The 11,452-nt window shown below is 37.3% G+C and overlaps 2 protein-coding genes across 2 annotated transcripts in view; both read right to left on the bottom strand.

The window, feature by feature from the left end:
• Window positions 1-1,702: 1,702 nt before the first annotated feature.
• Window positions 1,703-11,452, bottom strand: part of LOC139142110 (uncharacterized) — a 37,697-nt gene continuing 27,947 nt past the window's right edge. The window contains exons 13-16 of the mRNA XM_070711934.1: window positions 11,143-11,302; window positions 10,477-10,609; window positions 9,449-9,556; window positions 1,703-3,107 (exon numbers count right to left, since the gene is read on the bottom strand). Coding sequence (XP_070568035.1) covers window positions 2,688-3,107; window positions 9,449-9,556; window positions 10,477-10,609; window positions 11,143-11,302 — 821 coding nt within the window. The 3' untranslated portion in view covers window positions 1,703-2,687. The remainder of the gene's footprint in view (window positions 3,108-9,448; window positions 9,557-10,476; window positions 10,610-11,142; window positions 11,303-11,452) is intronic.
• Window positions 4,185-8,750, bottom strand: LOC139142116 (zinc finger MYM-type protein 6-like). The gene is made up of 2 exons (XM_070711943.1): window positions 7,720-8,750; window positions 4,185-7,282 (listed from the first exon to the last, which is right to left on the bottom strand). The coding sequence occupies exons 1-2, from the start codon at window positions 7,882-7,884 to the stop codon at window positions 6,851-6,853; spliced, it is 597 nt and encodes a 198-aa protein (XP_070568044.1). The 5' UTR covers window positions 7,885-8,750; the 3' UTR covers window positions 4,185-6,850.

The following is an 11,452-nucleotide window of genomic DNA, read 5'->3' as shown; positions in this document are numbered from 1 at the left end:
GAATGCCAGTGAGTTATACTGACTAGGACGCTACGATGGTAGAGAAAGTTCTTCAAAATTCAAAATTCATAATTTTGAATTCCGACTTTGAATTTTGAAGAACTCTCTCGGGCAGCGGTATGTCTGCAACTACCAGTGGTGCTGCCAGTAGACCGCTCACTCCATGGAATTGAAAGTTGAGTTAAAGACCACTGTTGCAAGAACATTATTAACCCTTTTACCAGCATGTTTTCTACCACACCCATCGTTGTCCATGATTAGCTTGGACTTGTTCACAGGGCACTGGGGTGAACGATTAATTTCCGCCATCAGACTTTGGAATTCAGTCAGCGCCATTGTGCGCTGGCGGCAAATTTTCTTACTTGAATTCCAAGGACACAATAGCAGTTGTAAATGATATTTTTCATAAGCTCATCTGAAAGCAACTTTTGTTAAATCCACTTAATGCAATATCAAATAGTGCATTGACAGACTCATTAGTGCAATGTAACAGCAGAGTATGAATAACATAATTTCGACAAGAGTGTGCATACTTTAACCTATCGTCTTCATTAGATGGCTGTTTACATTATTGCAATCATTACTGACATCAATATCGAGGCAACTAATGATGCAACCACTGCAATGCTTGCACAAAAGCTGGACGACCTTTTTGAGGAGTGAATATAATCAGTCAGATTGGGTGGTGTGATTGATCTGTGCGTGCGTCTACGCAGATATCTCAGGATGCCCTGGCCAATTTCTTATATACTTGGTACAAGAGGAATACACTATGGAATACATATGCGCGTCAATTTTGTTCAGTGATGCGATCCAATATGCCATGGTCACCAGGCAGGCATTTTGTTCCATTGTTTTCATGTCTGCAGCCATTTATACAGACATGTCTCTACCGATGTCATTCAAAGTTAGTGCAAAGACGAACGCGATGACTGAAACATGCACGTCATATTATTTTATTATACGATCCAATACGCAGAACTCTCGGAATTCTGTTATAAATCATCAAGAATCCATGCACGAATCTGAATCCATTTTCATAAGCCTATCTCAGACAATGATTTATTGCATACATATGCACGTTCATTTGATTTGCTATACAATCCAATATGGCCACCAGGGGGCCATATTGTTTGTTTCCATTTTTCATGTCCAAAGCCGTTACTCAGACATACCTTGAAAGATTTCTTTTTAACTTGGCACAACGTCAATACACCTTGACTTAAATCTGCACCTAGAATAATTTCACAGTATGATCAAATATCGCCGTCATGTGGCCATCTTGTTAAGAATTTTACATGTCTCAACCCATTACTGATTTTCTTTTAAATATGGCACAAGGACAACACACCACACTCCGACATACACGTGCACATCTAATATTTTTCAGCAACATGATCCAATATGGTTGCAAGGCAGCCATTTTGTTCTGATTCTCCAGGTCCAAGGCAATTACTCACATAATTGCCAGGACCACAAGGACAGTACATCATGACTTACAACTGCATGTCAAATTGTTTGTGACAATCTAATATGACTGTCAAGAGGCCGTTTTGCTCTGACTTTATCATACCTACTCAAACACAGCCTCACCCATTACCCAACTATTACACAGATTTGGCAAAACTAATTCCATTTCTACTTGACACAGTAACAATGCACATACAAATAAATATAAGGATAACACTTTCTCAGCCAGATATGAATTGACAAATTTTACTTCACCATGATTTCTGTCAATGGTTTCCAAATTTATTAACCATGCAGGGACTATGTCATTTACAATGACTTGTATATTAATGAATGATCTCTTGATACTAGTAGCACACAAAGTGTCCGTGTTGTAACTGTTCCTACAGTTTGTACATTATTCTTCACCAATTCACTTCTACGTCATTAAAATGAACACTGCAGAACATTTGCTTTTTTGTACATCATTAAAATGAATATATTGCATTTAAGGTTTCCTACCTATCGAGCAAAGCTAAAGCAGTAATTCATAATCTTATGGTTCCATTAATAAAGATAAACTTATTGATAAAAGTTACACGTATACCTGAAGTTCAGGAGAAGCAAACATAAAGAAGTTACAGCAAAACTGCTTTGAGTTAAGCTATGAAACTTCTTACTTAGTGAAATCATATGATTGTGAGAAAACACTTTCTTAATCAGAAACCTACTGTTAGTTAATTTGATGTTATGTGAAATAGTAAAATGTGCAAAACGTCATACATACTGTTAAGATGGAAAATTCCTTGGAGAGATATCAGCAACTTTCAACAAGCATATCTAATAATATCCAAAACATTGTCCAGCACCAAATTTTTTTATAACATTAAAAAATCTTCAACTTTGCTTCACAGGCTTGAATTAAAATTGGATATATTGAATCCTTATATCGAAATGTCCACGTCTGAATTCAATGTTCAGAATGCTTGAATGATTGATTAAAAAAATTGTCAAAAATGGCAAAACACAGGTGTTTTTGGTAAACTATTAATTTTCCAGGACTTTCAAGGACTTTATTTCCCTCTAAAGAAATTCCCAGGCTTTCAAATTTCAGGACTTTCAAGGAGTACAAACCTTAAGTAACTATAACATTGGTATTAAAAACATTCAAAAGAACATACATGGAGTGTCATATCCACTGACAAAAACATAAAAGCACATGTCTGTGACTGAAAACGTTATATGTATTCTGCATATCGGTTATGAACTAAACACTTTATATCAGGTAGTATGTCATCCATGGTGGGTCTTTGCTCTGCTTTAACAAAGATCATAGACAACACATCCTTGACGGTGTCATCATGGATGTCATTCAGTGATGGGTAGCGACCAGTCAGTATCTTCGTCATAACTTCGGTAAGCCCTTGTCCTTCCCACACCATCTTCCTGGTGTAGATTTCATACAGCACACATCCATAGCTGTACACGTCGACGCAAGGTTTCGATTTCATTGAGCTGCCCTCCAGACTTTCTTTGGCGCAATAGGCTAGGGTGCCCTTAAAATTGGAATCTCTCGTGGATGATGCAGAGGCTAGTGTCTCTCTCTGTTTAGCCAAACCAAAGTCACAAATGTAGGTTTTCCGGCTCTTTGCCTCGACCTAAGTGTAATGGAAAGATGAAATAAAACATGTGATTTCCTTTTAATAACCTAGCTTCTTCGACAATTAAAAAGTAAGATTTTGTCAATAACAGGGAAGCTTCTTCGATTTTGTAGGAGGTAATCTTTTACAGGGGGTAAATTCTTTTGAGGTAAACTATATATTACGCTATGTGTGTACGTTAAAGCACTTTTAAATTTTGTGAAGCACCATTGTACCATCATTGTGTTTATTTATATGTTTGTGCTCAATGAAATAATTGGTTTGCATTAACTACACAGAAGAATTTACCTTTGAATTAACACTGAAAAAAAATTTTGCCAGCATAATTGCAAGCAAAATTCACAAACGACACCAAGTGTGTAAGACGAAGTGGGATGTTAAAATTACAACAATGGCTATCAGGTGTACTGAAAACAGCTCATTGCGTTAATGCATGCATTGCTGGTCAAGCACAATGGTGATGCTATGCTACATGACATAGACCCTGTATCGCTTCCTCCAGGGTCTATGGCTACATGACCTTTGAACTGTTGACGGAATTATCTGATTAGCACAAAAGTTTACAAAAGTAGTGTAACACACTGAAGTACCCCATAACTTCCTCAGAACTGATGAACTATAGAGCTAGAAAGTCATAATTTACTTTCAAACATATCATTGTGAAAAGCTAAATTTGTAAATAACATTCTACACTGTTAAAAAAGTACTGTCAATAGCACTTTGCCTAACGTTGATAACAAATGATGTTTGAAACTGCAAATTTGACTGTATTGAGCTAGCAGTTTAAGAAAAGAAATTCTTTTGGCAAAATTTTAGAATTAATCAGCAGTAAGTCATTCCCAAACCTTCCAAAGAAAGTTGTGGTGTAAGCTATTGAGTAATTACTTTATAAGAGATGAAGTGGCTTTGACCACACATGGGAAAATTAGCCCAAAACTTTGTTTAAGCAAACATTATCATTATGTGAATGAATCTGAATGTGTTCAAAGGTCAGGGCAACTAAATTTGAAGCTATAAGATGAGTGATTATTGAGAAAAGTATTTTTTTTTTCAATTTTATGTCAGGAAAACAAGATTATTCATTTAATTTTATGTCAGGAAAACAACATCATTTGTGAATCATTTCCTAATTAGAAGGAACCAAGTTTGGCATCCTGGGTTGGTGATTTTGTAAGTTTTAATTAATTTTTGACCATTGTCACATTTTAGATTGAGGTGTAAACTCATTGACATATTTCAGGACATGTGCATCTGAATGAATCCTATCTTACCCTAGTACATCTTAATTTACAACAATACTCAGTTCATAAATGCAGCAGTTCTCAAGGTGTTGCAGAATGGCAGACAAATATATATATCTCTCATATATACACATACATTCAAAGTTACATTCATTCAGATGTTATGTGATTCCCATCTCTATCACTGCCAAAGTAAATATAGCAGTGTTAGCGGTAGGATTTAAAAAGCATTAGCCATTTTGGCTAATGTCACCTGAATTCAATTAGCCAAATTGGAAACTGATTAGCCATTTTTTTTCATCGCAATTTTATCCTGCTTGACAAATAAATGACAAATATGAACATTTACTTCTACTTTAAAATAAATACAACACAAATGAGTTTCCTGGACCTTTTTTGTTTATTACAACAGTACTTCAATGGTACAAATGATTGACCAGCCCATTACATAACACTGTATGATATGCAATAAAAGCACAGTTATTCTGGTCAATCTACACAGATGATGACAGAACAGAAGATACATTCCTAACACATCTCAGTTTCCTTAACTAGTGTGTTAATTCCATCAGTCAACCTGGCAAGCTGAGACTCTATTACATCTACACTATGTTCCGCCTCTCTGATATAATTCTCAGTAACTTTCATTTGCATGTTGGCAAAAGCCCGTCTGTCTTTCATACGAATCCACACATCAAATGCTGCATCAAAGTCAAACTCTTTGATGTGTGGTCCTTCAATACTTATCATCATAAGATTGTTAATATGTTGAATAGTCAGCAGATTCCTGTGAGTTGTTTTTGTCAAATTGTATTGTGAGAATCCTCTCTCACAGCTCACAGATGTCACAGGGCAGGTAAGTGCAACAACAAACAACTGACAAAGATTTGGAAAAATCTCTCTTTGTTTCATCAGAACTTCCCTGAAAAATATCTGTGTGTTCATGGTCCTTTTTGTACCATCAGAGACTTCACAAGAGCCCATTCAAGTATGGTTTCAGTGTCACTGATAATGGATTGATGGACTCCACCCTCTTTGTCTTTCTTTTCAACACCAAAATGATCAGTAAGAATTTTCAGTTTCTCTAATCCATAGTCAGAAGTTGGATTCTCAGGAATATTTCAAGGATCAAGTACACTGAAGGAGTCCATCAATCCACTATCAGGGAACCATGCCTTTAAATGGGCCACAAGTTGCTCAATGAATTTCAATCTGTTTGATTCAAATTTCTCTCTTTCACTTTGAGAATCTCTAATCTCATGGGATTTGAATGCACATTTGTTGCCCTCTGTGGGTGGCTCATCAGGAATCAACTCTAAAAACTCACTAAAATGTGGGCCATTGACAGTGAGTAAGGACTCTAATGCATCTACTGTGGCATTTATTTGAAGTTTAATGTCAGAATATATGACAATCTCACTCTGCATGACTCTACACAACTTGGATAGCAAACCAATGGCATCTGCACAAAAGTATGTCATGGCAATGAACTGATAAGTACCGAGTCTTTAAGGTAACTTTAAGATTTTTATTTTTTTCTCAATTGAACACGTCCCAAACCCCAATAAAGTATACATTTTCTGAAAGCCCTGACATAGAGCTATCCGTCCAAGTACAGTACACAGTCATTATTTGCATAAGAGTCACGTGACAAGCGTTTTGCTGAACCTTCCAAAAACCGGTTTTTCCCGCCTTATGCAAACACGCTGCAAGATTTCCGGTTAGAATTTCATTATTGACAAGCCTTGACAATATCCTTCAAAACCGTGTCTGCGATTTTTTTCCGGAGGCTCCATTCAAATTATATGGCGTGATAATTAAAATTCCTTGAAAAACACCTTCATCTACACCTTTAAGAGCGCATTAAACAAAACAAAGGCATATAAAGAAAATCCCAGACACGGTTTTGAAGGATATTGTCAAGGCTTGTCAATGAAGAAATTCCAACCGCAAATCTTGCAGCGTGTTTGCATAAGGCTGGAAAAACCGGTTTTTGGAAGGTTCAGCAAAACGCTTGTCACGTGACTCTTATGCAAATAATGACCGTGTACTGTGCTTGGTCGGATAGCTCTATATCAGGGCTTTCAGAAAATGTATACTTTATTGGGGTTTGGGACGTGTTCAATTGAGAAAAAAAATAAAAATCTGAAAGTGTCTAAAAGGTATGTAGCTACCTTAAGTAAGCCACTAGCCAGGGCCTTATGATTACCCTCCTTTGAGGTTTGTACAGCCATGCTATAATGCTGTCTGGGCATCCTACCATGGCTTCAACACAATCACCAAAGGACAACCACCTTGTGAAGAAAACCTGTTTCAGTTTTTTTGCATTTGCCTCACTGTGACAAAGTTTTGCACTTTCCAAGCTCCTAAGTAATTTTGGAGAAAATTTCAAAAGCTTACCAATTTGGTTGAGATCTCTGATATATTTCACCAGATAGGGTACCTCATTAGCTGCTTTTTCACTGGCTAGCGCTAAGCCATGTGCTAGGCAGTGGTTTGCTACAAGTAAGGGTTTTTGTCCTTAAACCTAGTAGTTACACCTGTTTTATGACCGGTCATTACGCTTGCCCCATCTGTTGCCAGACATATCAAATTTGACTGATCTAAATCTTTCTCATCTAATAATGTAGACACAGTTTTATAGATTTCACCGGCTGTACAGTCAGCAAGTTCTCGAACACTAAGGAAATGTGACTCTACATTGCCATCGTTGTTGACAAATCGAATGTACAACATCAATGTAGACAAATTTGATACATCAGTTGCCTCGTCTAGCTGTTTAGCATATATTTTAAATGGGCATGACTTCACATCATTTAATATCTTCCTCTCTATCACTGTCATTATGGACTGGTAGAATTCATCCAAAGATTCATGGTGACTGTAGTGGAACCTCGAATTATCTTGCAGATTACTTAATGCTTGACATCCCTGAAATGACACACACAAAAAAATAAGATTGTCAGTCATGTTGAGTCTACATTTGTTATTTGGCTTAGTTATTGCTAATGTGAATTTTAGTGTTAAAGTACAAACTAAAATTAATTTGCCAAGAATGACAATAATGACTACATGTAATGTATAGACTGTGTTCACAAGCAGAATACTTGGTCCACAACACAAAAAAAAATATGAAAAAAGCCACCAAATAGAGAATTTACAGCTACTGTTCATTAAAACAAACAAACAAACAACAAACTCAATTTAGACTCTCTGTCCAATTGTGTTATGTGGAGAAAAGGTTGGTAAACAGTACATTGTTTACCAACAACACAAGTTGTTACATCCGACAATATTCTACATTTATTAGTTGCCACACTCAGAACTAGGCCTGTATTCTCAGAACTTAGCAATGAAGGAATACTTACATTTAGTATCTGCATGTCGAGCAGGGGCTCTATCTTTCTGTTTGCCATCTGTTCCTTGGCCATCGTGTAGACGGTTCTCATGTGAGCTATAATGGTATCTTTCACTTTGGAATACGCCGTAGTAGTTGCTCGCCTCAAGTTCTGCTTCTGCTGTGGTTGATCCATGGCTGCCCTGTAGAAAGATACCAAGGACAGAACGGAATTCGTGATTTAGTTTTCCGCACATTTTGGCGAAAATAAATCAACCTTACAACTTTCTGAGCTCCTTTGAAATTCACCGTACCGACTTCGCAAGTCACCATCGCCACAGTCAAAACATGTGCCAAAACAACATTGCACGACCACGAGTCTCCTCCGTACAATGAACCGACCAGTTATCAAATTTCGGAAAAGTTGGGCAGTACATACCTGTGATCGCGAGATCGTTCATGTTTAACCAAATCATCCTTTTTCGGGCAAACGTCAGATTTCCCCTCAGTAAACACGTTGTGGAATTTATTATCGATGCACATTTGGCATTTCAGAAGACCGTCACTGTGTCTCAGCCATGGAAATTGTTTGAACCACTTAGACTTCACTGCTCTTCCGATGCTCTCCGCTGATCCACTATCTTCGAGTCGGCCTTTCTTCTTGATTCTGGCTATCGTCTTCGACAACATCTGACCCACAATTACCACCGCCAAAATATGACGATATATCTTTGGATTTCGATGCCGCTTTCCGTTTCCCCGACATCTTGAACAGTGACTGCGTCGCGGGCGCGAGGCATGGCCCGCGACGCCATGTTTGCTACATTTATTTAAATTTACAGCGATGACGACAAAATCTCGCATATATTGGTCAAGTCTCGTGAGATTGAGCGCGATGTAAACACTCAAACAAAATGGCTGTCGCGGTGGAGGGACTGTGCCTATACGTTACGATCGAAGCTGCCGGCAAGACCAAAATCAGGCTTCGCCAAAGTGACAAACTGGGTGCAAAATAAAATCGCCAAATGAAATTCCATTTCCCGTTAGCGAATTTGGCGAGCGCTAGCGCGAACACTGATATAGCAAATCGACGCTAAAATTTGCTTTCAATAGTATGGTAATATGAGGTTATTACGAAAATACCGCAAAGGATGCACGAGGACATAGCGGAGGGCGATGCGAGGCGCCAATGTCCGAGTGCATCCTTTGCGGTATTTTCGTAATAACCTTATGGTTATACATTTTACATTCCTGATCGGGGGCATCAAAATGTCGGAGTAGTGACCGTTTTCGTGCAATGTCAACAATTTTTCTTCCGATTTTATCACGCCAGTGTGGAACGCTACCTCGGACGCGCTTCTGCAAGTTTTGGAGTGTGTGCACTACACACATACGTAGGTACAGAGCGCGGCGCGAGACTTGTTCTGGCACTCGTCCAAGGGTCCCTTGAAACCGTTCTACAGTGAACGCGCAGATACAGCCCCAGGGAATGGGGCGCCTTGAAACCGTGCCGTACGGAACGGGCGCGAGTTCCGTACGGCTTTTTTTAGCGCACGCTAAATTCTATTGTTCTCGATGGTAGATGTATAATAATATGTTATATCAGATTGAAAGAATAGGTGATAAAGAGTGTACATATCAAGCACTGATCACCGTATGCCTTATTGTGGGAACAGTGCACACAAAATTAAGTAAAGCCTGTGCACTTGAAGCTAGGTATGAATTTTTTTACACATGGACTGTTAACTGTTGGAACTTACCAGAATGTTTGCTGGCTTCAGGTCTTGATGGACAATCTTATTGGTGTGCAGATACTGCAATCCAAGTGCCACTTGATACGCAACATAACCATTTGCCTTTAACTTCAACTGCAACAATTTAGTAACATAAGAAGAGTAAATTATCATTAAATTATCAACATTTTCATAGTTTCATATCAGCGAATTGGTGTGTGGGATTCTATTAACCCTTTGAGCGCCAAAGTCAACTTTTGTCACCCTTAGAAAATATGCTCCAGTCAAATTGTTTTCAGATTTTTGTCAAAATTTTGATAACAAACTGTAGCCGATGAAAAGCGACGTCCATTTTGTCCAAAATTATCAAAAATTACAGAAAAATTTATAAAAATTGGTAAAAATGTTTCACTAAAATTTTGTTGGGAACAATGACAGCACTCAAAGGATTAATAATCTTACGTACTGTGCAAGTTTAATTTACTGTTGGACTATTTTAATCAGCGTTTATTGTTATATATATTTCAAGTCTTTGATTACAATATTATGGACATTGATGATTTCAAAATATTCATTCATTCATTCATTTTATTGCCATATTATTATGCATCAAATACACATCTAATGCCACAAAAAGGCAATGAGAAAAAGAGAATTTGCAAATGGTACATTGGCAATATGGAGCTAGAAATGAATGAATATGAATGATTTCAAAATATATTATTATTGTCATCATTACTGTCATTGTTGTTGTTGTTTTTATAACTTATTGATAAGAAACAGGATGAATAGGGTATATCCCTTTGCACAACTCAACCCACTTGTTCAGATATTTGTATGTTTTGTACCAGTGTACGAGAGGCTGGCCTGCCTTTGATTTGTTTGAAATATTTCGACCAGATTGGGGAGAGTATTTCTCACACATATGATCATTTTATTATGGAGTCCATCATTAAAAGAAAATGACACATATCCCTTAGGATGATATTTATTTTGATATGGCTGAGGCTGTACACAGTGTTTTAGTCCTGAAGACCATGGAACCATTTTCTTACCTTTGGTTTCTCATCCGCATGGTGTAACAATTCATTTAGGTTGTCCCCGTAGATATACTGATTCACCATATAAAACCTCACCTTGGTTATGAAGACACCAAGGAGAGCCACAATATTAGGATGTCGCAGTTTTCTGGAAAGTAAGGAAAATTTACCATAATTATGAATTACATACATTTTGTTTCTTTCAAGTTATAACTATGTGAAACATGCATAAGATTTATCCACTGTGATCAAGAAATGCATAATAAAAGGTTGCACTTTCAAAGAGTTGTATTATTTAATATTGAAAGCAATTGTTGAAAGAAATATTGAAAAGAAATGCTGAGAACAATTTACAGGGAATGGAGCTAGATGAAGCGTAGGGACTAACAAACAGATATTTCTGAACCAGTGAGGTAATACCTACTGAGAACACAATAAAATTGGCATGTTTTCTTTCTTTTGATTCATACTATATAATTTCAAACATGCAATGGATGATGCAAAAGATTACAGGTTCAGAAAAGCCAGAGAAATCTACAACAAAGCAAATATCATAGCAATCTGGCCAGTAATTCATGAATTGGTCAATTTCACATCTGGTTTCATGATACAATACACATCGTTCTCATACAATGAGCTCTATGAAACAAAGACAGTAAATTGTTATATTCTAGAACCAACCTGGCAATTTCCACTTCTTGTGGAACCTCAGAGAGCTTCAGAGGGACTTCTTTAATCGACACCAAAGTGCCTTTCCACTTCCCCTTCCAAACTGTACCAAAGGAACCAGCACCTATCTCCTCGTCAAATGTCATATCTTCCTTGTTCATTTTGATGTCAGCTGCAGCAAACATGATAGATTATGAAGCGCTTAAGTTTAATTGTACGAATTTAATGTTATATCTGCCACACCCCATGAAAAGGGAAATCAAATTTCTGGTTTTGATGATATATGCAAGACATAACATGAAAAAAAGAAATCTGAAATTCA

The sequence above is a fragment of the Ptychodera flava genome, chromosome 10 (genome assembly GCF_041260155.1).
Source record: "Ptychodera flava strain L36383 chromosome 10, AS_Pfla_20210202, whole genome shotgun sequence".
Taxonomy (NCBI): domain Eukaryota; kingdom Metazoa; phylum Hemichordata; class Enteropneusta; family Ptychoderidae; genus Ptychodera; species Ptychodera flava.
The sequence above is the reverse complement of the archived record's forward strand: the minus strand, read 5'-3'. Positions and strand labels throughout refer to the sequence as shown.